At 39.6% G+C, this 26,491-nt stretch overlaps 1 protein-coding gene across 2 annotated transcripts; it reads left to right on the forward strand.

Annotated features, from left to right (window-relative positions):
- Positions 1–495: 495 nt before the first annotated feature.
- On the forward strand, positions 496–24,945 carry hbs1l (HBS1-like translational GTPase). Of its 2 annotated transcripts, XM_063494888.1 has the most exons (18): positions 530–707; positions 1,349–1,417; positions 1,642–1,773; positions 1,979–2,230; positions 13,688–13,796; positions 14,020–14,225; positions 15,062–15,227; positions 15,983–16,100; positions 18,271–18,417; positions 19,426–19,500; positions 19,609–19,726; positions 21,239–21,307; positions 21,418–21,522; positions 21,999–22,089; positions 22,335–22,443; positions 22,600–22,700; positions 24,445–24,589; positions 24,677–24,945. In XM_063494888.1, exons 1-18 carry the CDS (start codon positions 665–667, stop codon positions 24,686–24,688), a joined length of 2,067 nt encoding a protein of 688 aa, XP_063350958.1. In that variant the 5' UTR covers positions 530–664; the 3' UTR covers positions 24,689–24,945. The 2 variants fall into 2 exon arrangements, with proteins under 2 accessions (XP_063350959.1, XP_063350958.1); XM_063494889.1 differs by lacking the exons at positions 13,688–13,796; positions 14,020–14,225; positions 15,062–15,227; ... (9 more) ...; positions 24,445–24,589; positions 24,677–24,945 and adding an exon at positions 2,699–5,333 and having other exon boundaries at positions 496–707.
- Positions 24,946–26,491: the final 1,546 nt, after the last annotated feature.

Here is a 26,491-nt window from a genome sequence, read left to right on the forward strand (position 1 = left end):
ACTCTTATCTCTGTCAGACAGAGTCCTCTTCCAGTCATTCACTTTGTTTTAAAGAGTCGTTTTATTATAACTTTTCCATTTTATACAGATGGGTTGTTTTCTTTTTCTTTGCGACATAAGTTAATTTTTTTTCTTTCTCTGTTGTGGTTTGTGTTATTTCTTATTATTTACTGTTAAACTCGACGTGTAGTGCAATGTTTCTTTTTTTATATGGGGTGCAACTTTTATTACTATTTTAGGCTTGCAGAACTTTACTCTGACGGATGCACAGAGTAGTAGCTGTAAATAAATCCAGTGTAATATAGGTCTGACAGCGTAAACGTTTTGAAACCTGTTGAGATCTTATGCCAGGCTGACGAACTACAAACGGAAGTTACGTCAGCGAAGAAAATACTTTTTATTATTATTATTATTTTTAACTTTAATTATGCAAAAGCTCGGTGTCGATGAAATGACGTAAATACAACAAATACGTTTTTTTGGGGGGAGGGTTGTGTTGTGGTTACATTTATGTATTTGCGTGACTGTCGAATCTATTGTGACCTGCCTGCTAAGGTAGGCTAGCTTCACACAGCAGCAACTGCAGGAGCTTCGCTGGGCAGTGAACACATGTCCGTGAACCGAATAACATAACAGTGGCGCCGAGAGAGGAGGCATAATCAACATGTCTCGTCATAGAAATGTTCGAGGTTACAACTACGATGAAGGTAGATGGCAAAAACGGTTCTCATTTAAATGCCGCGGCAAGGCCTCAAAGAGCTAAACCAGTTAGCTGTTTACAGCTAAGCTAAAGTTTACAGTTACTCAGTAGCTATAGCAGCTAATGCTAGCTCGTTTAACTGGCAAGATCACACTGCTGTCGTGTCACTTGGCACCTAGCGCATGATAAATTGTCCCATAACGACAGTAATTACTTATACCCACGCAAACCCAAGATTTTGGATTAATGTTATAATGAAAAATTTTGATGTGAGGTGTGTGTAACTACTAAATTTACTAATGTTTACTCAGGTTATTGCTAGCTACTTGCCTAGCTTGCTAACTATCCAGTGTTTTGTTTGTGTCAATAACACCAGATTCCTTACTTGCCCTTCTTTACATTCACATTTCCCAATGTTGTTAATTTGCGAAATATCTCTGTAAATAAAGCTTAGAGTTAGGCGATTAGAGGAAAATCTCCAGGTTTCCAGTGTGCAGTGGCATTCATAAAGTTGCTGACAAAGCAAAGTCACAGCTGGCATAAAGGGACTTTACTGCAATTGTGTATACGACTGTTTGTGTGAGGCACAACAAAATGAGCAAAAGTATCCATCTAAGTGTCGGTCTTTTTTTTTTCTCTTTTTTTCAGACTTTGAAGATGATGACATGTATGGACAGTCTGTGGAGGATGACTACTGTTGCATTTCACCAGCAACAGGTTGGTTAGCATTGATGCATAGTGAAGATGGAGCAGACTAATTTGAATCTGTCTGAAGTTAAGCATACACTGCATTTTCAAATAAATAACTCTTTTTCATTACACTCATTGATAACAATAGTTGCTTGCATTTCCAGTTTAAGTTTGAAAGTATGCAACATTAAGTAGACATATATGATAACGTATAATCTGCTATTAAAATTAAATGGTTTTGGCTTATCTAGCAAATCAGTTCATCTACTCGCGTCAAGAAAGACATGCACCAAGGGAAGAGCCTTTAGAGGAGGAAGAATTTGAAGATGAGGCTGTCCCTATGTCCCCTACTGTCAACCACAACCTCAACCCTCTTGATCAAGGTAGTATTTTTAAGCACACAACTGTGGCTCAGAATATAAAAATTTCTCAACTTGTTTTTTGTGTTTTCTCAATTAAAGGTTCCATGCACCAGTTCCTTTTGTCCTTTAAACCTTTGTTTGAAATTGTGCATTTTTTTTTAACTCTGTGCTTTTTGTATGGATCACAAATCTATTGTGTGTGTCCAACGTTTGCTGAACTCTTTAGCAAAGCTGTATTCCTGTCTGGACCACATGCGGACTGTGCTGGGAGATGCAGTGCCGGACTCAGTCCTGAACCAGGCAGCCATAAAATGTGGATTTGACCCACAGAGGGCACTGGACGCAGTACTGTCTGAAGACACTAAAACCGCTCCAGTTACCAGAAGTACAGCTGAAGAGACTGGTACAGTAGAGCGAGCTAACCAGGACAAAGCGCCGCAACCACAAAGAACCAAACAAGAGGCTGTGGCTGACAAAGGTACACCTTGAGTGGGTCAAAATAAAATTGTTTCACTGATTAAGAACTGTTACCCCTGAGTGATTCAGTGTAGTAACACACCGGGAGGACGTTACTTTGTGGCATTTAAAGGGTTGTATAACAGATTTAGGTTTTCTGTGGAGTTTCATAGCTATGAAAAATTTTTCTGTATAGGTGGGTGTTCCAAGATAAGTATTTCCCATTTCCTCCTCAAACGCAGTCAACATAGGTCACTGCTGCTAGTACTTCTATATAAATATGTGTCATTATTGGGTGTATGGAAGCCTAACAGCCAGTAGTGCTCTTTGCTGATTTCACACAAATTTGTATAGTGATACAAATGTTTAACAAAGTGCCTTCTTTCTGTCTTTTTTTTCTCTCTTTTACTACATGATTGATTTGACTTCTGCTCTGTGGTCCCCCTCACCCCTCCTCTTCGACAACTGCACTTGGCTTTTGTAAGGTAAGGAGCCTGCTTGTCTGCTTCTCACACAGACATGACATCCAAGGCACATGAAGCCAACACACATGGGCACAAACATGAACATCCACATGTACCTGAACTAAAAGCACCCAGCTTATGTGACCTCTTATCTCAACCAAATGCTGGCAGCTGTGAAAAGCAGGATTTTAGCCTTAAAAACATTAGCCCAGGTGTTAGCAGTGGTGGTAGTCTGGCACAGCTCATCTCTGAGCACGAGCAAAAGAATAAGGGGTCAGTAATAGCTGACGCAAGGCAGGGCTTGGACATTTCCACATTCAACAAAGGACTAAATGCAACAACAACAGCATCCATTATGTCTAATCAGAGTAGTATTTCACTGGGAGCTATGGCATCTTTAAAGATGTTATCAGCATCACCGGCCTCTCCTCCCTCCATCCTTTCAGTTTCACTCAGTAGTCTATCGCTAAACAACCCCAAGACAGCAGCTGCAGGCTCTTCTATGGCTGCTCCTCCTGGATTTGGGAGTCTCAGCTCTGTTGTGCAGAAAAATCAGCAGTCTGTTGGGGTTGGAGGCAAAGCCATGCTGGGTGGTTCAAAGGGCAGCCCGACATTGGCCGATTTAATCCAGGAGCACTCAAATCGAAGCCCAGCTTTCAGTAACTCGCTCCTTACTCCTCAAAGCAGCATACCATCTGCAATGTTTCAGGGAATGGCTGCACCAGCACAAACACTATCCCTGTGCGAACTTGCTTCCCAGCACCAAAACAGAAAGAGTTCCCCTCAATCACAAAGCACTGAAAGACTAGCGAATGCTCTCTCCTCATCAAAAATAACTAGCATCACTCCCCCATGTCTGGCTGGCACTGTCTCATTGTCCCAGCTTGCCTCGCAGCATTACAGCAACAGTTTCTCAACTTCCCCCAAGCCTTTCAGCTCTGAATCTCCAGAAAATGCACTGAAGCAACCACCTGGTCTCTCTGAGCAGCTCTCTTTGTCACATATGGCGTCTGAACACAAAAGCAAAACCTCAACCACCTCAAATGGGTCACAGTGCTCCCTCACGTCGCTCTTTTCACCAGCAAAACCAGAGAAGACTGGCATGTCAGAAGAGAGTGCTACAGAGGGTGGTGCCAAGTGTGAACTCGACCACAGACCATACCACCAAATCTTCAGACAACCTAAACCAGGTCACACTATTGATCTGACTTCACTGATGGCCCAGTCACATGGAGAAGGTCTCCATCAGCTTGAAAGTGACCTCCCATCACCCATGTCTCCAGCTGCTTTTGCATTGGGGTTGGATGTTTCCGTTTTTGCAAAACCATCAGTGTTTGCGATTACTCTGTCTGTTCAGACTAGCAGAAGACAAAAGAGGATGAAAAATGTACTGAAGGGAAAAATAAAAGGTCAGAGGAGAGGAAGTTATTACAAGGCCTTCCTCTCTCAGTCGCAGGAGAAATCCAAACAGCAGCTTCCCACACTTTTGCCGATTGTACCTTTCCGCTTCGACACCCCTTCGCCTGACGACATCGTCCGTGCTAATCAGCGGAAAGCTTTCACCAGGTAGCCACAAGGAAAGCGCTTAATTCAGTTGCATCTACCTTGGTGCTAACTCGACTTGCTTTGAATGAGAACCCCACTTCTATCTGGGCCCTTTTGCTCCTATCACTGAACTAAACCCAGAAATGCAGCACTCAGGGTTGCAAGTCTGCACTCATTTATGGGGAGTAAAGGAACTTTTGGGTCCAACAAAATGACATGCTGACTCTGATCACTGGTTTAAAAAAAATAATAGAAATAAGATTATTCAAGCATTTATGTATTTTTTTTTAAGTGAACACATACAGAACAAAGAGAAACGAACTCACTCTGGCAGCTTAACAATAATCTTAGCTAACCCAAGCAAACTTTCAAAGAACAATTTAAGTATTTTAGGAACTTTTAGAAAGATTTTTGTTTCTTATTGCTGTAGTTAGCTTTCTCTCCTTCATTTTAAATGTAGTCTTATTTTTGTATGCTTCGAAGGCCAATGGCTTTTTAATTTTTTTATGATCACAGCAAAGAGAAAGTTCACGTATACTCTAGATGTGACTTTTTTTCTGAGCTGCATGAACCCTCAAAAGACAAAAGAGGTTGACTTTGTTTGCAGGTGTGCTGCAGCTATTGGAATATGGATCAGTTAACCATTGTACTGGTTTACTGCTGCCTGTGTTTGAGATCATGGGTTTGACTTTTTGGTTTAGAGGACACCTGGAGATTTTCCCATGAGGGAAGAAGAGCACATACGCATATGCACACAGACACACAAACGCATACACAAAGACAAGCGAAATCTTTTAAGTGTTAAATATTGAAAAACTGAGGTTTTTTGCATGAAAGCACTATGAATAATACTTTTACTGAATTAGTCAAAGTGAATGCCTTCATACTGTAGTAAAAGATTTTAATTTCGTTTTGTATACATGGGTTTAATTTACACTGGGTGTGTCTTCGCACACTGCCAAAGGTTAATTTGTCTGTTTCGAAATAAAGATGATTGAATTTATGTACTCTGAGTGAACCTCTGTCTAGTCTTCTCCTTCAGTTTTTGCGAATGTGCGTGTGTTAAACACGTTTTTTGGCTTGTTGTAAGGAACTAATCCTACATAATGAATTAAAAGTGCTCTATTTTAATGTAAAATTGTATAGTAAAGTGCCAGTATAGGACAATAAACAGTTGGTCATAGTGGTATCTTTACCAGTTAACAGAGCATTTGTCTGTTTTTAAAGAGACATTTTTATAAAGAAAACATTATTGTTTATCTGCAGTAAAGCTTCCATTTTTAAATGGTTATGCTAAAGTGTCTTAAGGCATTTTTGATTTTGACACTCCTGTTTTTTACTCATTCATCGTTGTTTTAAGTGTGGGAATTCATGTTGGAAGAAGAGGAGTAAACGTCATGCAGGTGCAGAGAGTAAACTGGACCCCCGGGGTGTCTGCCAGAAAGGAGAGCCTGAGGGAGATGATAAATGATAAAGGACAGTTAGTGTTAACAATAGCAAGATAAACATTAGAGGTGAAACAGGTTTTTCAGTTTACAGAGCTTGCAGTCCTTGGAAAATGGTGTTTGGAAATAATTAGATACCCTGGATGTGTTGTGGTCTGTTTTGTGTGAAAAGGTGCAGGTCCAGAGGGTTTTTATAGTGTTTTTTTTTTTTTTTTTCTTTCAGGGAATCAAGAGATGAGCAAGTTGTTATTAGCAAGTGGTTTTGTCCAGCAGCTGTTTGTCCTTTTTTCTCAAGGGGAGCCGCTGTGTGGGTTTGTGCAGGAAGCTGCACTCTTGGAGAAAATGTCAAGCCAAGCACATGTCGACTCTGCACAGCAGCCGATAGACTGCTGTGCCTCTTATACACCACCTACGTAGGAAAATCTGATCAAGCCTCTCAACTTTCACAGCTTTCTCAAAGGCTGTGACAGATCAAATCCTTTTTGTGTCTTTACAGGCTCTGCATTTCTTGCAAAGCATACATGTTGCACAAACTATGATTGGTTTTGAAGTGGTGCCAACTCTGGAAAATACTATTGTTCTAACAAGTGGTCAAAAGTAAGCAGATGCACTTGGATTACATGCGTCAGTATTATGTCTTTTTTGTGGTGTGTGTTTTGTTAAAGGGCAAAATGGAAAATTTTGCATTCAGAACATAAGAAATTCACAAGTTGACCTCGGTGCTGTGGTTGAATGCAAGACAAATCCTAAATGTCTTTTTTTAAAAACCATGCGGCTGGCATGCACAGTAGTTCCCCAAATTTGTTAACAGCTACACTTTCCCAGGAGTTAACATGCTAGTCCTACTACTTCCTAATACCAATCGTGCAAATATATATACTGTACTAAGTAAACATGTTACACATTTAAACGACCACATATTACTTATAAATAAAGAAATCTTTGTTAGGAATATTTGACTTACAAATCAAGGAATCTCTCTGCTCAGTATTTACTATGCAATCATTGTCACAAAATGCGATTTTGAATATGAAATTGTTTGGGTGAGTGGTTCTCATACTTTGCTGTTTAGCTGTTTCCAGTAGCTGAAAATCTTTGGAGGCACTCACTAGCTCTTTTTCTGTCCCAAATATCAGCTACTAATATGAGCTGAGACAGTAAAATTAACCCTATTTTAAAGTTTTCTCAGGGTCCAGGCTGTGGTAAGATTTTATAATTAGATTTTATTTGTGTCAGGTGGAGGCCTGTGTATATGCAGGGACGTGCAACGAACAACCTAATTGCTTGTGGTCCTGTGTTTTTGTTTTGTTTTTTTGTTTTTTTCCCCCAAGCAGTGGAGTTGCTGTCCAGGTAACAGAGTACTCCACGATGCATAGGCTACATCATTTTTTGATGTGCACATCCCAGAATTGTAACAGTAGACTTGACACAGACCTCAACAACTGTGATAGGTCTGTGTGGTAATAATGTATGTTGCAAACCTAGTAAGCGGATTAGTAAGATTATAGCACTGTGAAACAAGATATAATAGGCTGTAATTATATCTCACTTCCTTATTTTGCTAATTTACAATTCTGCCAGTGTAAACAGTGTAAACATATAGTTTTTTAATTATACATGCGTAGACTCTGGTGCGTCTTTAGTCTTTCTATCTTCCTGCATTTCAGTAAATGTATCTTGATCACGATTTGATTTTTTTCAAGTCTGGCATTGACAGCTCAGTTTGACTCACGATGGCGGAGCAATGCAGACATACTAGCTAGGGCTGTGCTATGTGGTATTGTATTGTAATACAAGTATAATAATAATTTATTTTTAAATTCAATGCCAGGCGTTTATGTTTCTTAGTGCATCCAACCAGGGGACAAACTCGGGCATTTCTTAGAGCCACATGTGAGCTTTCAATTTAATATTTGAAAAGGAGCTGCTTCAACAGCCCTCTAACAAAGAACAGTACTTTACAAAAAAGAAAGAAAACTGAAAGAAAACTATTCCAGCTAAAGGTGGAAGCAACAAATAAATGTGTTTCACCACTTGAGGCAGAAACAACCCGTCAAGTACAAGAAAGTTCTACAAAGGAAGAGATGCTAGCAGGGATGATGCACGTCCCAAATGTCAGCAAATGACTCCACCAAAAACGGCAAGAACACTCGCTAATTATACTCCATATGACAGTAAGAGCAAACGGTGGATGGAAATTACTGATGTGGTTACACAGTGGAAAAGCAGGGCTTTAGGCAACTGGTTTAAAAGCTCAAACTGGGATACAACATCCCATGTAGAAGATATTGTTGAATTTGTTTGTGTAACAGTGCTGTGCAGCTCTTGCAGTGTGAGTTATTGTTAAAGTGTTAAGTGGTTATTTTCTACTTAAATTGTCCAGGGAAAAACCTGATAGGCTACTTTTCTGCTTACAGTTGACTTATGCTGTGTCACTACAATTGTGTAATATCGTGATATAATTTTGAGACTATTAAGTCCACCCCTAATACTAACATGTCAGTATAAATCCAACAGCATTGCCCACTATGGCCAGGCTTCAGTGCAATACATGGGATTGATTCTGAAATGAGTTGAGAACATACTGGGACAGACTGTACTATGCCTGGGCGACCTGCCTGGACATATCATTTGCCCCGACATATATTGGTAACATGCCCAAGCAACGCACCCAAGAAATCCATGCTATGTGGTGGGGGAAAACTGGATAAAATGCCTTTCAGTGAAACAAACAGCAGCAGGGAAGTTTTTAGTCCCATCTACCTGCAGTTACCGTCGAACTACATGACCAAGTGCTTCTTTTCAAGTTTCTGATCTCATTTATTGTTTGCAGATGGGGAGTGTCATATAGTAAATCCTTAACCCACTAATCGCCTTGCTTTAGCAGAATGCTACTTTTTATGCCAAAGTCTGCTTAGCTGCATGAATTATTAAATGACATTTATATTGTTTGTTTTCCTTTCAGACATGCTCTAAATTTGCAAAAATTGGGATAAAATGTGGAAAATGTATGTTTACAAGGAGGTGTGTATTAATAATTTAGCTGTTAGGCTCTATGCATTCCTGACTATGGCAGAAAAGATTACAGTCCCTCCCTGTTGTTGTTGTTGTTGTTGGGTTTTTTTTCATGTTGGCAAAACAGTTCAGCCTTAAGTTGTGTGCAAGCCCTTGCATATTATTCAGAACATACACTCCTGTTTAACTGCTCGTTAATACAAATATCTAATCAGCCAAACACATGTCATCAACTCAATGCATTTAGGTATGTAAACATGGTTAAGACAATCTGCTGAATTTCAAACTGAGCATGAGCAACTTGAAATAATCTCAGACTGGTTTCTTGAACATCAGTTTTATTTTAGCTCTAATGGCCTCCGCAGTCAACAGATCTCACTCCAGTAGAGCACCTTTGGGATGTGGTGGATCAGGACATTCTCATCAAGGATGTTGGGATGTGGATTCAACAAATCTGCTGCAACTGTGTCACGCAAGCACGTCAATATGGACCAACATGTCTGAGGAATGTTTCCAGCACCATGTTGAATCTATGCCATTGAGAATTAAGTCAGTTCTGAAGGCAAAAGTGGGTCCAAACCAGGGTTAGAAAGGTGTACCTTGTAATAAAGTGTTGTTAAAACCATATTTTAGCAGCTTGTTATAAATGGTAAATTCAGATTTCTAGGCTCTCCCAATCACTATCAACTTTTGCTAAGCTATGACTTCTGTAGTTTTATTCTTAAACCATTACTTGTAGTGTATGACCCTTTGACCTTTTTTTGGTGGTGGGAGGGTTGTTAAGTTGTGGTTTTGGGATAACTTAACAAATGTCCATGAAAAAAGAGTCACAGTTTCTTAAATTAGTTAAGATTTTAAATGTTTCTCCAACTAGTTTAATATGAAACACTGTGTAGTAGAAAAATAAGTCATCCAGTGGCAATTACTCTATAATGTAAAAGTGCAGAAAAAAGATCCTGTATGCATGAGCAACATACAGATGACAGAGATCTTAATGTATGAATATAATTATGACTCAAAATGTAGGTTTGAACAGGAATAAGGTAAAAGCTCATGTACAGTAAGCCTTGAGAATGTGTGTACTTGAGTCCAGCCACAGTACAGTGTGTCATTTCAAAACCTCACTATCATTACTGTCATTGCCCTGCTTGATGCATGGTGCTGTTAAAGTTGGCATAGAGACTTGTTTATTTTTCCATGCGGGTGTTTTGGCGTTCTTTCTGCAGAAGGGGCAGATGTGCAGTCATGTCCGTCATTAAAGAGTTCACTTCTAGATTCCTCAAACAAGAAAGCACTGAACAGCAATGTCACTTAAAATAGATTGACATTGTTATTTCTTTCTTCTTCTTTTTTTTAGACAACAGTGTAAACCACAGTGTACATTAAAGTTATAGGTTGTCGTGCTGTAGGTCAGAGACATTAGTCTCTTTATAGACCTGTTTTGAACTATAAAAACACATTAGGTGAGAATTTCAAGTAGCTTCTGTGACTAAAGGTTAACTGCTGAGTAGGTGGAAGTCGCAGATGCAGAGATATATTTTATGAAATCTTCAATTGTGGTACTGACACTGTGGGTCTGTATGACTCATCGTGAAAGGGGTCAGATCCTACTCATAGCCTTTGCCTCCACCAGCAGTCTCTTTTTCATTCATGTTTCCATCTATTTTTCAAACATGAATGAAGTTTGACCCCCAGATTGTCTCATTGAGAATAGATCCACAAGTTTAGGGTAGAAGATGGACTAAATTTAAACCGAAGAACCCCATGGATTTTTATTCCAGCCTTTATGGTTGAAATCATGTAATTAACAATAGATTTAAACTGGTTTACATATATTCTTAGTTACATGATTTCAATTTCCCTTTTTTCATTTTTTGTAACAATACAAATTAGAGATGAAGCTGGCACACTGGCGCAGATTCAGAAATGTTAGGTGACTCACTTCAAATATTCCCCTATTCCTCCCCACTCCCACCCCTGTGTCTCTCATTAGATATTTTGATATAAAGTCGACACACCTTATATGTCTCATAGGCTGTAGCGGCCTCAAGTGGTTGGTGTAGTCTTTGCCCCACCCCTCACCTTTTCTTTTGTCTGCACTGCGTTTCTGTGTTTGGACAGACGAGGGAGGGTTGATTTGCATATCCTGGGTGCACTCCCTTTATTCTGTCATGAATAAGATGACTCACTCGCTCATTCAGTCACACTAAGGGTCCCCTATAATAGAGAAATCCTGGATAGAAGGATACCATGTGTTTACTTACCAGTCCAAACAAGGTAAAAGATCCTGCTCTGTGCCTCGGAGCTATATTGCGCCGAATCATTTTTCTCATGTTACCATCCTGTTTGGAAAAGTGTTGCAGTGTTTTGACAAAGCAACATGCACAGTTAATAAGGGGGTTGACATTTGCTTAAGACCTTGAAGGAGTACAGCAGAATGTTTAGTTTTTCTTTTTCTTTTTGAAAAAACAAATTTAAAAAAAGCAAAGAACCCGTCACATACTTTAGAGCATGATGTATTTTTTTTTTTATCACAATGTATATTGGTAGATTCATTAGAGTTTCCCAGTTGTCGTATCATTCTTACTTGCTCTAATGAGGCAGTGTTAGCCTTGTTTCCAAAAACAGTTGTGACTCTTATGTGAAACATGAATAAGAATGAAATCAGTTGACCATAATTTGAACTACTTTTCGCATTTGGTAAAGTACAATAACAAACTGTCAAATTATATTAATCGATTGATTGAATGAAAATGATCCTGGTCCAGAATCTGTATATACCATTTACAGCTGTGCCGGTAATCCAAATGCACAAACCCACCCCGTCTCTGTACCGTCATGGTTGCTGGCCTGTTTTTTATATACTGACAGACTGTCAGTGGCTGTCTGTCCAGGACCCTGTCTCGGGGCCTGAAGCTCAGTATTGGTATTCATAAATTTTACATTGTCCACAGCACTTGGTGTTCTACATATAGACAGCAATATAATTGGGTAGATGTACAATTTCTAAAGCACCCCTGCACTACAATGCCACGCCCTTTATTGCTTGAAGATCACAGCTATAAGGTTTACCGCCTTGCATATAGAAATTCCTCTATATTTTGTGATTTTTATACACCAAAGAAAATGATATTTAGTTTTATTTTGCACTGCTATCTCAACTATGTTGCAAACATCCATATTTTAAAAGGCAATAGCATTTCCAAATTTAACCTTAATGTTTGATCTTTGTACTGATTTCAATTAATATGTAGGTTTTGGGTGATTTGCAATTGACTGGATTTTACAGAGGGCTCCAACTCCTTTAGATACAGAATTGTAAGTGATTTTCACGTGGCCTGATGTCCTGTTGACACAGGTGGTAGAAACCTCTGTGTCGCTGAACAAGGACCAGAAAAGCCCCCAGCTGCACGAAGAACCAAAATTCCCCAGAGAGTACTTTTTCCATCTCATGTTGCTGCTTACTGCAGGACAGGTGAAACTGAAACAGTAGATTTCATATGATGGTGGTTTTAAAATTGCTGTAATTTAATCGCAACGTTTGTACTTTTTTGAATCTTTTTCTTTTGTCATTGTTTTGTTAGATTTACCTGTCATTTCTTAAGCGTAGTTTTCAGTTTTTATCTCAGTTGTTGCAAGCTCTGCTTTGGTTGTCCCCTTTTTCCACATTTAAGTAGATATGGATAAGTGTGTGGGAATCAACAGTATGCAAATGCCATTAACTTAAAAAGCCTCACTAGAGTGTGGTGAGCTGACTTGTGCGGCAATGTTTCTGAGTGAAAGGGACTTTTTCTCTAATGCAGAGCAAGTCATTTAGAGAGTGTTTGGTTAGAGAAAGTCCATTAATATTCTGTTGAATCACACCTCTTTCCTCTCATTTTCCCTCAGGGTATTTTTTATGATGAATAAAAGGTATAAACATGCAAGGATTGACAGAGTTGTAGTATTTTCATAAAATTCATACTAAACAAAAGCTAGAAGATGAAGGTATATCCACTGCTTTATCACTCCAACACATTATAGAAATGCTGAAGGAAGGCAGTGGGGGGGGGGGGGGGGTGTGGGAGTTTATCCTATTTTGATACAACAAGGAAAGGAACATAAAATCAAGACTAATAGAAGTGGCAGTTTATTAGATCTTAGGCCCTTTTCACCTTGTAGCAGTTCAGGCTTTCTGTTGTGCATATATGGACATATTTTTTTTTAATCAGTCGTGTGTGCGTGTGTGATAATGGATGCATTCACTTTCAGTGCTGCACTTGCTGAGGTGACACCTTTTCAAAAGATTCATTCTGCGAAATGCTGTGTCACACTGATCTATTTACGTGGAGACGGGAGGCAACGGCCACTTCTGAAATTAACCCTTTCTGAACCAGGATGTCACTGCCGCGCACAGACGCACAGTGTGTGCAGTAGGCTTGGCTGTGCAGCCCAGTCTAAATGAATCAGAAACGGGTTGATATGACTGGGACCGGTGGCCATTTGGGACTGGGATGACAAAGCAATGACCTCAACAAGTCTCACTGCTGCATAATATGAACTAGCAATCAGATAGATATGAGGCTCAAAGTGCAACTTATTGCAATCTGCACTCTTACTGCTCTCAAGAATATGCCAACGTGCAACTATAACCAGTAAAATAGTCATTACCTGAATCTGTTGGACATCACTGATGTGTGCATGGTTGTTTTAGAGTGTTGTAAAACACTATCTACTTAATAACACAATAAATATTGACATTATTTCTCTGGACTGGTTAGACACATTGTGAATCTGAGGTTTGAAGCTGATCCACTCACTTACACTGATAATTGTTGAAAGACTGAATCTTAATGTCTTTTAGTTTAGCTAATATTTCTATATTAACCTTGATCTTAGTGCATGCCCAGAAAAGTCTAGATGTAAGCGACCACAGTGGAAAAAAAACAAACTGAAAAACTTTTTCTCCTTGGAGAAAGTGTGAGTCATGGAGGCCTTTGTTTGCCTTTTTGTGTCTCTTATTTTTCTCAGCTAAAAGCAGAGATGCTTCTCACAATAAACTGGACTCTGAAGTTTTACCCAAAGTGGCCCGCATGACCGTCTCTGGAAAGAAGCAGACTATGGGTTTTGATGTTCCAAGGTAACTTAACCCTTCCCCTGTTGTCATGTTCAGATTGTTCTCTTAAAACAGTAAAAAAAAAAAAAGTTATTTGACTGTGATTTAAGCCTTTAGCAAAATTGTGGTTTCATTTAAAGCAAAAGCTAAAGACTGATCTGTGTGGTTAGAAGGAGATTAGAGCTTGCGAGACATAATTTTCACTTGTTGCAAAGAAGCGTAATCACACTTCAATTTCTCTTCTCAGCACAGGGGAGAACGGTGTTGTCGTCACAGCTACAGAAGCTGCCTCCAAACGCCCCGAGACTCCATCTAAAGGGTCCAACGGGGACGAGCCCGTGACCGGTCCCACCCCGAGCCGTTCATCTGGGAAGGCACGGCAGGCCATCGATATCAAAGCTGAGCTGGAGAAGAGACAAGGGGGCAAGCCTCTGTTAAATTTGGTAGTTATAGGTAGGCTGAAAATACTAATATTAATGCTCCACCTTTATGAACTATTTTGTGCACCACTCAGTTAAATAGTAGTTTAACATTTAACGCTTTGGGGTATTTTGAATGCATGCAAATCCAAGTTATAAGTTAAAAGAAGAGAAAGATCAGCAGTCACAGTGCTTCGAAATTTGGGAGTATACACAAAAGTATGCTGAGTGGGAGTTCCTTTTTTTTGTTTTTTTAAATCGGGCACTTCTTGCAGAGTTGGTTTTTCCCCTCATATTCTAGAACCTGTGTTCAGTGCCTTGATATTTCGATTTACAGTTGGGCAGTTAATCATATTGAAGATCTGTTCTTGCTGCCCTTGTTTGGTTGGCTGTGCCTATGTCACAGTTGAATGTAGTAAATGAGTCGAGCTTCAGACCAGCTCAGTTGCTCAATCATTATTTCTCATTCTCAGTTACAGCAGAAAAAGTGACTTGGTAGTTTCAGAAGTGCAGATGATTCTAGTTTCCCACAGCCTATGAAACCTTTCGTTTTACCACGATACCCCCCTCCTCCCCCCCCCAGAACCTTCGATCCTTCTTCCCATTTCTTTCTACCCCCCTTGCCACTTGTGCAATTCTACTTATTTCCTTCTCCCATCTGTGGCTTCCCTTTGCTGTTTTATCATTTTCAGTCCTCCCACCTGTCTTATCATTCTTAGCACATTCTTCCTCTTTTCCTTATCTGTCTATCCCTCCCTCCATTCCTCGTCAGTCTTTTAACACTCCCCGCCCTTAGAGCCCATTTTCTTTTTGAATGACTTTCTTCCTCAACTCGGCGCTATGATTACAGTGCTAGTCCTCTCTCTACAGGTCACGTGGATGCGGGTAAGAGCACACTGATGGGCCACCTGCTATATCTGCTTGGCAATGTCAACAAACGCACCATGCATAAGTACGAGCAGGAGTCGAAAAAGGCAGGAAAAGCCTCCTTCGCCTATGCTTGGGTTCTGGATGAAACGGGCGAGGAGAGAGACAGGTATATATTGACTATGAAAGTGCGCACAAAGTGAAAGATGCATGCACAGTTATTACATAATAATCAGCAAATTTGTATTTGCAGAGAAAATGTGCATTTGTTGTTTTTAAGGACATATTTTTATTACATAACATTATATTTATTACTCCCAAAAATGTTTGCCTATACATGCATTCCAAGTTGAGGATAGAAATCAGATTTATTAGCTCACAGGTAACTACTATTATGCTAAAAGATGTGAGATTCAACTTGGAATCTTTTTTTGCTCAAGCTTCTTTAGATTAGAAAAGCCTCGTTGAGTTATCGATGCAGTAGGTCAGTCTTGCTCTGGATGGATGAAAAGGGTTAATTTGTTACAAGAATGCTGTTTTTCCTACGTGACATGGAATTTTTATTTCGTACAAAAAGCATTTATCATGTAAAAATATGTGTTAAAAATCTGTCCCTGCTTGCACTCTGTTGTTATTATCAGAGTGAAACGGAAGCGAAATACGGCAGAAACAGAAAGTGACATGGGTGGGAATCCATATTCAACTTATCACTAAGTTCTGAAGCAGATGCGTAATACTTATGAGCCTCGCCCACCAGACGTGCAGTTACACAGGAAATGACCAGGACTTTAAATCTGGATTCCCTTATAAGGCCTTCCAGCCACTTTAGCACGCTATTAACATCTAGAATTTTCTCATATTCAAGTGTATCAAATGGTTAAAAAATGAATTGTTGGCTTTCCCCCCCCTTTTTTTGTGCTTCAGAGGTGTTACAATGGATGTGGGCATGACAAAGTTTGAGACAAACTCTAAAGTGGTGACACTGATGGATGCACCAGGACACAAAGACTTCATCCCCAACATGATCACAGGAGCTGCACAGGTATAACATGAAAAGCTCTTCAAACAGCCTGATCAGTGCATGTAAATCAAGGCTGTGAATGAGATGTTGCTAGATGTTGGTGGGCTGCACATTTACAGCTTACGAATGATCGAAATGGACGTGCCTGATGAGATTTAAGTGTTGCAAAAATACAAAATCAGACCTCATAAGAAGAGGGTACAGATGAATATGAATGAGTATACGTAATGAAGTTAGAAAGTTACATCTATGTACAGGTTAGTAATCAGAAACTTTGAAAAGTGGCTTGAATGCATCTATAATTTATGAGATGAATAATAAATATAATGTAATAATAATGAAGGGGATACAGTTTGAAAAATACCTATTTCATTAACCTATGTCCTCAGTAACCTATTTCTGAAAAATAGACTACTGTTTATCGAATCTTCTGCTGTACTCTACTCAATCCATTGGTTAGCTGCAAATATGACTCAACCATTTAAACAATTCTAACCGATCCTAAAACATTTTTCTGACTTTGAAAACTTCTCGATTAAAATGGCCGCTTTCCCTCCTTCCGCACCCTGACATCTTGAAATAACTTCGGTGGTTTTGGGTGTTGGTATCGCAAGGTGTTTTTGCAGGCATGGGTGTGCTTGTCTGTGTCTGCTTTGGGGAGCTCGTGTAATTTCTCTTTTACCATATGACTGTCCTCACATTTACCTCTTCATGTAGTGACTAAGGGGTTTCTGCTGTAAGCAAATCAAGGTGACAGTGTGTCATGTACTTAGGAGGATATTTTTCAATGTATTTTCTCCAGTAGAGCATGAATTTCTAAGTCAAAATGAATAGAAATTTCTGTAATGCCACCTGCTTATACTTGTATATAGTATAAAAGTATAAAATATTTTGTCATGAAACACTTGGGGCATTCTTTATGACCAATATCAGTAATAGGGTTTCCCCTGTCAGTCAGCTGATTTATTTATTTTTATTTAATGTGCTTTAGCTATAAATTTGGCTTTCAGGGCATGCTCTCTTTGCAATTTCTTCCTTGTCTGTTCAACTTTTGACTGTTTTTCTTTTTGCATAAGATACTGTGCCATTTTTACTTAGTTTACTAAAGTTTAGAGGAGAGCATCCAGTTGCTGTGACGCATGTGTTCAGTGCAGCATCTTAACGCTGGCTCACACTCGACATGAAATGTCCAAATTGTGATGTAGAACATGGCTTCATTTAATGTTAAAACAAAGAAATGGTGACACAGGAGGAAGCACGGCTAGAAGATGAGCCAGCAGGCAAAAATCAAAATTTTCACACAGTGTAAGTAACTCAGCACTCAGCTATCCCAGTGGTGACATTAAAAAGTTTACACAACATGCACTTCATGCAGTTCTCTAAAGTGATTTTCTCAGGAAGTGCATATAAACATCAAAGGTTAAGTTGGTGCACTTTTGCTACTGAATCTTTGATACATCCCTTGATATACATGCTCAAAACTGATTACAGGAAAAAAATGTGGTGAACAAAAACAAGATTTTGGCTTTAGATTGTGATGCCTGGAGTGGGTGGAAAGCTGATGTAATTGCAGTTTTTCACAGGTTAAATGTGTTTTCCAACACTGAGAAATTTCCTGGGCCTATGTTTTGATGCTGCAAAAAACTCAAAAAATGCTGAAAGAAAAAATAACAACAGAAAGTAAAAAACGGAAAATTTCATTCTTTCATTAACTTGGAAAATATTCATAGCGTGATGATAAAATTTTACATGCGGTAATCAAATATTCTAAAAAATAATTGTACGAAACCCCCCATCAGTGCTCTGTTCTGTATTGGCTCCCTGCTTCTCACTTTCCTTGTGCGTGTTATTTGTGTATGTGGAAGGGCAGGGAGGGCTCAGAGAAGAGCCATGACTCCAAATATAAATTACTACAAGCAACAACAAAAAAAGCCCCTAAAACTTGAAAGTAGTTTATGCACAATATATAATCAGGACCTGTTCTGAAAACATCAGTGCTGCTCATGTGAAAATCTGATAGCATTGCAAATGCTTTTTAAATGTAGAAACATTAGCAGTGGTTTATAAAGTTACAAACAGAATATATTTTGGACAAGTTAAAAGTGTGTGGTTTTTATTTTTAAGTCTGCCTCTGCAGAAACGTATGCATGCCAATCTCAACACCCCTTCGCCTTACTCTCTCTCTCTCCAGGCTGATGTGGCGGTGCTCGTGGTGGATGCCAGCAGAGGAGAGTTTGAGGCGGGCTTCGAGGCAGGTGGTCAGACCAGAGAGCATGCCTTGCTGGTGCGTTCGCTGGGTGTCACTCAGCTGGCTGTAGCTGTCAACAAGATGGACCAGGTCAGACCTTCTTCTGCACTAAAACGAAGCGCTGTGGAGGCATTTTTAAGACCAACTGTTTTTTACTGATGAACAATATGAGTGACAGTCTGTTTTAAACAAATAAACACACAGTCCTGCAGGTATGTTTAAAAATTAACGTTGAAAAAAATGTTCAGCTTGTCCACCGTTGGCTGAATCCAGCAAATCCTGCTAAGGTATCTTTTTTCTTTGTTGCAAAAGGTGTGCCCAGAATCTCCCTTTTCTGTTCAAGAACAACATTGTGGAGAAGTCCAGATTATAGGAAACGATAAGGGAAAGAGCAGGCCTGTTGTGTATAGATGGACAAATCAAAGAGTTGATTGGTCAGAATAACTGCAGAAGCACAGTCATCATTGCTGTAGTTACCAGGAAACTCAAAGTCAGTGTCATGACTATAATAATTCTGCAGTTTTGAAGATCAGTGTGAAAGTTAACACTGCACGTTTCAGTGCAACTAAAAAATCTAATCTAATCTATCAAGAAAAGGCCTGGTAACAGGCCTCGTAGATTGAAATATGGTGGTGTGATGTTCGTTAAGCATTACATGCAAATATATTTAAAGAAATGTAATATCTGGCATCTGAAGGAATTTTAGAAAAGTGGGTCGATATTTTAGCCTGTCACTGTTGTACTAGTACTGCCCAGCTTCAGCTTAAGGTGAAATTCTAACCTGTGAGACTACGGGTGTACTTGGTTGACACCATATGCAGGACTGCATAGACAGCACTGCAGTCTAAAAGAAGTTACTCTATTTAAAGTTTTTTTTTTAAATTTTTATATATATATACCTTCTGAATGTTGAAGACCTTAACAGGAGAGAATAAGGCCTTAAGAAACTGTGTGTATGTGTGTGAGATTGTGTTTTTGTTTTTGTTTCCTATAATCACTGGCATGTTGGTGACACATTTCCATATCAAAGCAGTGCTGAAGGGGAAACTCTGTTTCTTTGTGTTTTTCCTTTTTCCTGTATGTTCGTTTACACATCAGGTAAACTGGCAACAGGAGCGTTTCCAAGAAATCATCTCGAAACTTGGCCATTTTCTCAAGCAGGCAGGATTCAAGGTGAGCCGGCACGAAGTCTGAGGACATAGCTCTGCATCTGTATAATATTTTGGCTGTGAGTAAATATTTGCTCTCTTTCTTTGATTCCGTGTTTATCTGCTGTTCCAGGAGTCTGATGTTTTCTACATCCCCACCAGCGGCCTGTCAGGAGAAAACCTTGCCACCAGGAGCTCAGTGTCACAGCTCACCTCTTGGTACTCTGGGCCGAGCCTGCTGGAGCAGATTGGTAATACACTGTGGCACGTCTCGAGCTGCCGAAAGCGTTTATTGCCTTTTGACTCAAGCTACATTTTCACTCTCTACTTTTCTAAATGTGTGATCTGACGTGATGAGTCACGAGTTTTGTTTCCTAAGAAGGTTGACTGCACTGCTAATGCCCAGCTATAGTTATAGAGCATCATTAAATATTTCAAAAGCTTTATTTAAATTGGAACATAAGTCAGTAGACTAAACTCTTGCTAACGATTTAACTGTCTTTATGTAAATATATTGCCCTGAGAAAGACAGTCCAAATTTAAGGACGTTTCTCTTAAATCTGTTAAATCCTGGAGTGCCTGTGTGTTTGCAGCACTTATATTTTTGTCAAAAGAAGTTTGACAGCTTGAAATTCATCTTGCTGTTAACTAATGCAAGGAAAACACTATAATCACATTAAGAGCTGCAGGTATTTACTGTAAGTTGTTTATTTCCATAGGCCTCAGTCACACAGGTCTATAGAGTGGTCCTGTGAGCCACAGGGAACAATCTGTTTTACCCAACCAGTTGGCCAATAGTTGCTAGAAGTTGCTAGGTGCCTTACTAAAACCCCCTTCTAATTGCTTTGAATGCTTTGATTGCTAAGAGATTGCCACGCTTGCCCATAATTTGCATGGAAGACGCAGACATGACTGCAAGTACTCCCACCCACACCGACTGTGGAGACTGTTTGTCTTTGAATTAAAAGCTGTGCCTTCCTGCTGCACTAACTTTTACTTTGACTGTGAATATTTTCTGTTTCTGGTTTTCGTCACTTTTTTAACTTATACTAACACTTGGTGTTTGGTTTGCGAATGGTTGCAGGCAAGTTGACATCTTCCATGCAAACTATAGGCAAGAGTGGCAATCTGCCAGCAGCCAGAGGTAAAGGGTTTATAGTGTAGTGGTGGTTCATTAAACTTACAAGTGAAAGATCTCTGGTTCAGTCCCAGGAAGGTCAGCTGGTGTGAGCTGAAAGTGTTTCTTTTTTCTTTAAACAAGAAAAATGACTAAATATTTGATTACATTTATTATATTTAATTATTGAATGACTCAAACTTCCTTTCTTTGGGTTGGCATGAGTGTTAAAACACCAGATGGAAAACCTAAGACGCTTCGCAGCACCGAGTTAGGGTTTAATAATTTTAGCACTGAATGCGGATAATCTAACCAGCTTTACACGTTGCAGCTGCAGCAGTGTTTTTTTGTGCAACCTTTTTTTCTTGAAATGAAAGCTGCAGAATCCATGCATTCTGACTGTAAGCATGCTGCAATAGACGTGACTTACTTGAAAATGATTCACGCAACACCGCCTGACATGTGAAGTTTAGCTTCCATAGAACTGACATCTGTTTCAAAACATTCAACATCCAGTCTCAGTCTGCTTACAGAGAAGATGATTCACCGCCAATGGTCACTGGACAGCTCATGTTATTTACCAGCATTTTACCGCTACTCATTGTTTACTTCCTCTTTGTTGTTTTTTTTTTTTTTACCTCCGAAGATGCTTTCAAGGCCCCTCAGAGGTCTGTAGACAAACCTTTCAGATTGTGCGTCTCCGATGTCTTTAAAGGTAACGTTAAATATGGAAATGGGCCCTCTCTTTTCTTAATGTCTGTTTTCATTTCTCCAATTTGTGTTTGATTGCTGAGATTTTGCTGACGTTGCATTTTCTCTTCCCAGACCAGGGTTCAGGCTTCTGTGTTACAGGAAAGATCGAGGCTGGTTATATTCAAACTGGAGACAAAATACTGGCAATGCCTCCAAATGAAACCTGCACTGTCAAAGGTATGCACTCATGTGCTTTTTTTTTTCCTCCCCTCCCGTTCTTTGTTAAATGAAATGTCATCGGGGTGGGCTGAAAAATAAAATCCTTATACGGCTCGGTTTTTAGTATCTGTACTAAAAACTATCAAATGAGAGCTCAATTATTTTTATCTCAAAGACTGTTAGTCATGGTTTGACATTAATACAACAAAGCATCACTCAACACCCACTGCACAGGTGGAAAGTTTATTTTTGGCAGCCATACAGTTAATTTCTGTAAACCTGAAGGGAAACAGATTGATAGCATCTCACAAAAACAATAGTTTGATATTAATAAGAAGTAGAAAAACATGCGTACATTATGCAAAATCACAAAGAAAACAAATGTCTGCTTACATGTGGACCTTTTTTTGTGTGCATCTGCTGGTTTGGATGAGTGGTAAACACTGCCACCTCAAGGTGAGTTGGGGAACAACACTGTGCTCTTTGCACTGCAGGAATTACTCTACACGATGAGGCTCTGGACTGGGCTGCAGCAGGAGACCATGTCAGCCTGACACTCACTGGCATGGACATCATTAAGATCAAGTAAATAATTAATTGCTAAGGATTTCATGTGCTAATATAAAACTGAATGAGTATTTTTAAATATTTCTTAACAACGGTAATTTAGAATTTATATTTTGCAGTACATGTAAGTATTGAGGTCTGGTTTACAGTGTTTTGATTAAATACAGACTTCATTTATTTTGCTTGTAGGGTGGTTTTTGTTTTGGTTTTTTTTTTAATTGTACTTTATTTTTCAAACATATTTTCTGACTGCTTCCTTCCAGTATGGGCTGTGTGTTCTGTGATCCCAAAGAACCTATTCGAGTTTGCACTCGATTCAGAGCTCGAGTCCTCATTTTCAATATCGAGATCCCCATCACACAAGGCTTTCCAGTAAGTGCCAACAAAGCTCTGCTTTTACACAGAGACACACCTAAACAATTCTGCCAAGATTTTAGTGATGACAGTTGCATAATTATGTTATGTGAAATGGCTCTTTGCACAGTTGTATGCGCTTTAACTGTAGAAATTTGTGCACGCTTGGTGTAGGTACTGTTGCACTACCAGACAGTCAGCGAACCGGCCACCATAAGGAAGTTAATTAGTGTTCTACACAAGAGCAGCGGCGAGGTCCTGAAGAAGAAACCAAAGTGAGTTTGGAAAAGGATTTATCATCATTTTCTATCCAATTATGCGCGCCAGCATTTTTGTTTCTGTTTATTGTGTTGTTAGGAGTGTTTTTTATTATTTGCTTTGTTTATGGTAGTGCTGAAGCTTTTCTCTGAACTTGGAAAAAATGAATAGCCTTCAAAATAAAATGTTCAAGGTACTGCCTTCCAGCGCCTTAATGTCAATGTGTGGGAAGATGTGGTTAGTCAAGTAGGACATTTCTTTTTCCTAAACAAAACTGTGCACGAACAGTAGTTTAGATATTTACTGTAGATGCACATACACTGCTCAAAATTTTTAAAAAAAATCATCACAACATAACACAAAGCATCAGTTCGAGCTGCTTTGGCGTTAATGAAAGTAAAAACAGTTCAACTGGAGCGGAAACAACTAAACGGCCCCCAGAAAGGGAGTTTAGCAGGTGGTGGCCATAGATCATTGCTCTTGCCTGACGGGCAGTTTTACAAAGAAAGCTGGACAGGGCTGTAGAAAGGCCTTAACCCAGCAGAAAGTGTGGTGCAAGGGGGAACAGGAGGAGGAGTGCTGCCAGAGTCCTACTCATGTGCATTATTCTGACCAAACTATCACAGACTCCATCCTGTAGTGGGACCTGTGCTCATAGCACTGTTGCCTCTCCAGTGCACCTGTTGTCATTTTCATTTATGCCAGAGCAGATGGAATTGATGGTTTATGCTTCCTAACATCTGGATGTTGAGTTTTCAGTGCGAGAAACATTTCACCAGTCATCCAAGTGACTTCTTTAGTCTCAGCTGACTGCAGGTTTCCCCCAACTTTATCAAGTCGATTTGTACCACAAGCCAACACATATAAATCAGTATTTAAGGTTTGACTCTCATCATTCACTGGAGCACAAACTGGGTGTTATTAGGACGCTACAACACAGAGTGAACACCATCCCCACAGACACAGTGCAAAGCGAAGCAGACGAACATCATATCAAAAGCCCAGAGTAAATGTGGTTATCCCAGCTGGACATTTGACAAAACTGGGGAAGGCTTTCAAATCCCAAAACACGCTACACCAAAAAAGGATCGGGCTCCCAGCTGCAAACAGAGGAATATAGTGTACGCTGTTAACTGCCAGGAGGATTGCTGTATATATATATATATATATATATATATATCAGGGAAAACAAACAACCTCTGCCTAAGCGGACCTACAGGCCAGTGGACACTGTTTCAATGATGAGCATGTACACATCCTGGACAGGGAGGAACGCTGGTTTGAGCGGGGAGTCAAGGAGGCCATTTATGGGAAAAGGGAACATCTCTGAATCGAGGAGGCGACCTAAGGGTACATATTTAGCCTTTTTACAATGCTGTGATCGCAGCCATTCCCCAACTCTCTGTGAATAATACCGATGGCCGCTGGTCAATGGTCATGACAATTTGCATATTAATGATCATGAAACTGACCTCGTGGCCCATTGTTAGTCATTATTAGTCAGTAGTTCTACTTTCAGTCATTATGCAAATATGCTGTTTATGATGTTGGGAAACCTGAAGTCAGCCGAGACTGAAGAAGTCAGTCAGATGAGTGACAAAACATTTCTCCACTGAAAACGCCACCACAAGATGGCATCATATTAAACCCCTTTCGTAATTATGAGTCATTATTCCAAATGAAGTGCTGCCATAAAGTCAAGTTCTTGTTAGAATATTCAACTTCATGTCACGCTGCTTCTTGTGTGTCTCTTCTGTTGAGGTGTTTGAGTAAGGGCATGAATGCCATCGTGGAGATCCAGACCCAGAGGCCCGTGTCATTAGAGCTGTACAAAGACTATAAGGAGCTGGGCCGCTTCATGCTGCGATATGTTGGCTCCACCATCGCCGCGGGGGTTGTTACTGAGGTAATGAATTGGATCCTGTGGCAAAATAGTCCCACTTCCCCCGTTTAATAAAGTACTCTTACTCCATTTAATTTATCTTTCCTGCAGATCAAAGAATGAAGACTATTTCCGTCGACACAGAGCCAGCTAGCTGGACCTTGCTCTGGAGACTGCATGCAGCCAGAGACAAAGTGCAATTCAAAGAGATCAAAGAAACGCCGCTCATGGAGTCAGAGCGTCTTATTCATCCATCCATTTATCCAATCAGTGTAGCAGCTGCTCCACCTGTCTGCCCTGAACATCACTAACTGCACAGATACCAAGTGTGTGGCAAGATGTCACAAAATAAACTCCCAATGCATCCGCCAGCTCTCACATCTCAACTCAGTGTTGCTGAGCACCCTCCTCAGTCATACAGGCGCACTACCCAGCTCCTGCTCACTCCACCTTTATCTGTCAGTAAAGCCTGTTGCTCTTAAATTGATTCCACTTGATTAACCAATGTTTTCTTTAGACTCTGAAAAACCAATCCTACCCTGCTGAGCATCTCACAGTGATGAGTTTAACTGTGTTCTTTTTGAAGGAGCTGTAATAAATCGGATAACACTGACTTTTATTTAAGGAGTGAAAGAACAAGTCCACGTTTTTCCCCTCTCTGCTTCTATGCATGAGGGGTCAGCACCGGGTTTACACTGCCCCGTTTTCCTTGATTAGGCTTTTCTAATCAAAACTAAAATTTAAAAGCATGAAAAAACTAATGTTACGTGATGTGGGACTCTAAAGGGCAAAATAGTATCTTTTTTTTAAACTAGAACTATTTTTTAATTTTAAGTTCAATAACTGAAGGGATGAAGTTTAATGCATTCAAATGTTTACTCTAACCAGGGTGGAGTAGTTTAAGAACAAAAAAAGTGAAAACCATCATTTCCACTTGGAGAAGGCATTTCTCATTTATGGTGAAACGATAATGGAGTTATAGCTGATTTTCTTCTGCAAATCAGCAGAAAGATGTTGTTTGAAGACCTGATTTGATTTCCCTCTTTATTTCTTTTTCTTTTTTTAAACAAAGGCTCATCTGAGTGCAGTTTGGGGTTCAAAGAGTTGTATCATTTCTGTGCAAAAAAAAAAAAAAACAAGAAAAAATGCAAAATGAACATGACATCAGCAACTTGTGGTTTGAGTTTTGATTTCTGCATCTGAGAAAATCCTTTCATCTAGTGACTCTTCGTTATTATAATCCCATAAGCCAAGAAAAACAAACCTTTCTGGAAGGGCCATCTTCAGTAAAAGTGTTGCATGTGAAGTTGAACAAAGCTTGGCTTTTGTCCTGACAGTGTCACAGCTAGAATGTAAATGCCGGCTTAATAATGTGAAATAATTTTACAAAATGCTCACAATGGTGCCCCCCCCCCCCCACACACACACACACACTTTTTTTTTTCTTTAAGCTCTGACGCATGTTGAAAAACAACCTACTCATTGTCACCTCTAATTGCACACAATTTAGGGTGAAAGTTCAATGAGAATTAAGTTTCCATTCTCCTTTTCTCTTTGGAAAAAACAGAAATATAGTGGTTGTTTTTTTTGCGTAGGTTCGTTGCTAATGTGACGTACCCTGAGGTAAAACGGCTGAAGAGATGAAATATGAAAGGACGAACGTGTCCTGTAGAGCGAGTATACAGGAATTCTCCAAAAACAAACACAATGATTCATTATATCGTTCAGCAGTTTTTGTCACTGCGTTAACAAATGCATGTGGGCCATGACCATGTAACTTCTTAGTATCTTCTTTTAGTTCATTCTGTTACATTTTCTTGTGATTGTTGCCAGCTTATAGACCGTAATGACATGATAGCATCACACAGTTGCTGCAGATTTATCAGTTGCAAATCTGTAATGCAAATCCCATTCCTCCACATCCCA

The sequence above is a fragment of the Pelmatolapia mariae genome, linkage group LG15 (assembly GCF_036321145.2).
Source record: "Pelmatolapia mariae isolate MD_Pm_ZW linkage group LG15, Pm_UMD_F_2, whole genome shotgun sequence".
Classification (NCBI taxonomy): Eukaryota; Metazoa; Chordata; class Actinopteri; order Cichliformes; family Cichlidae; genus Pelmatolapia; species Pelmatolapia mariae.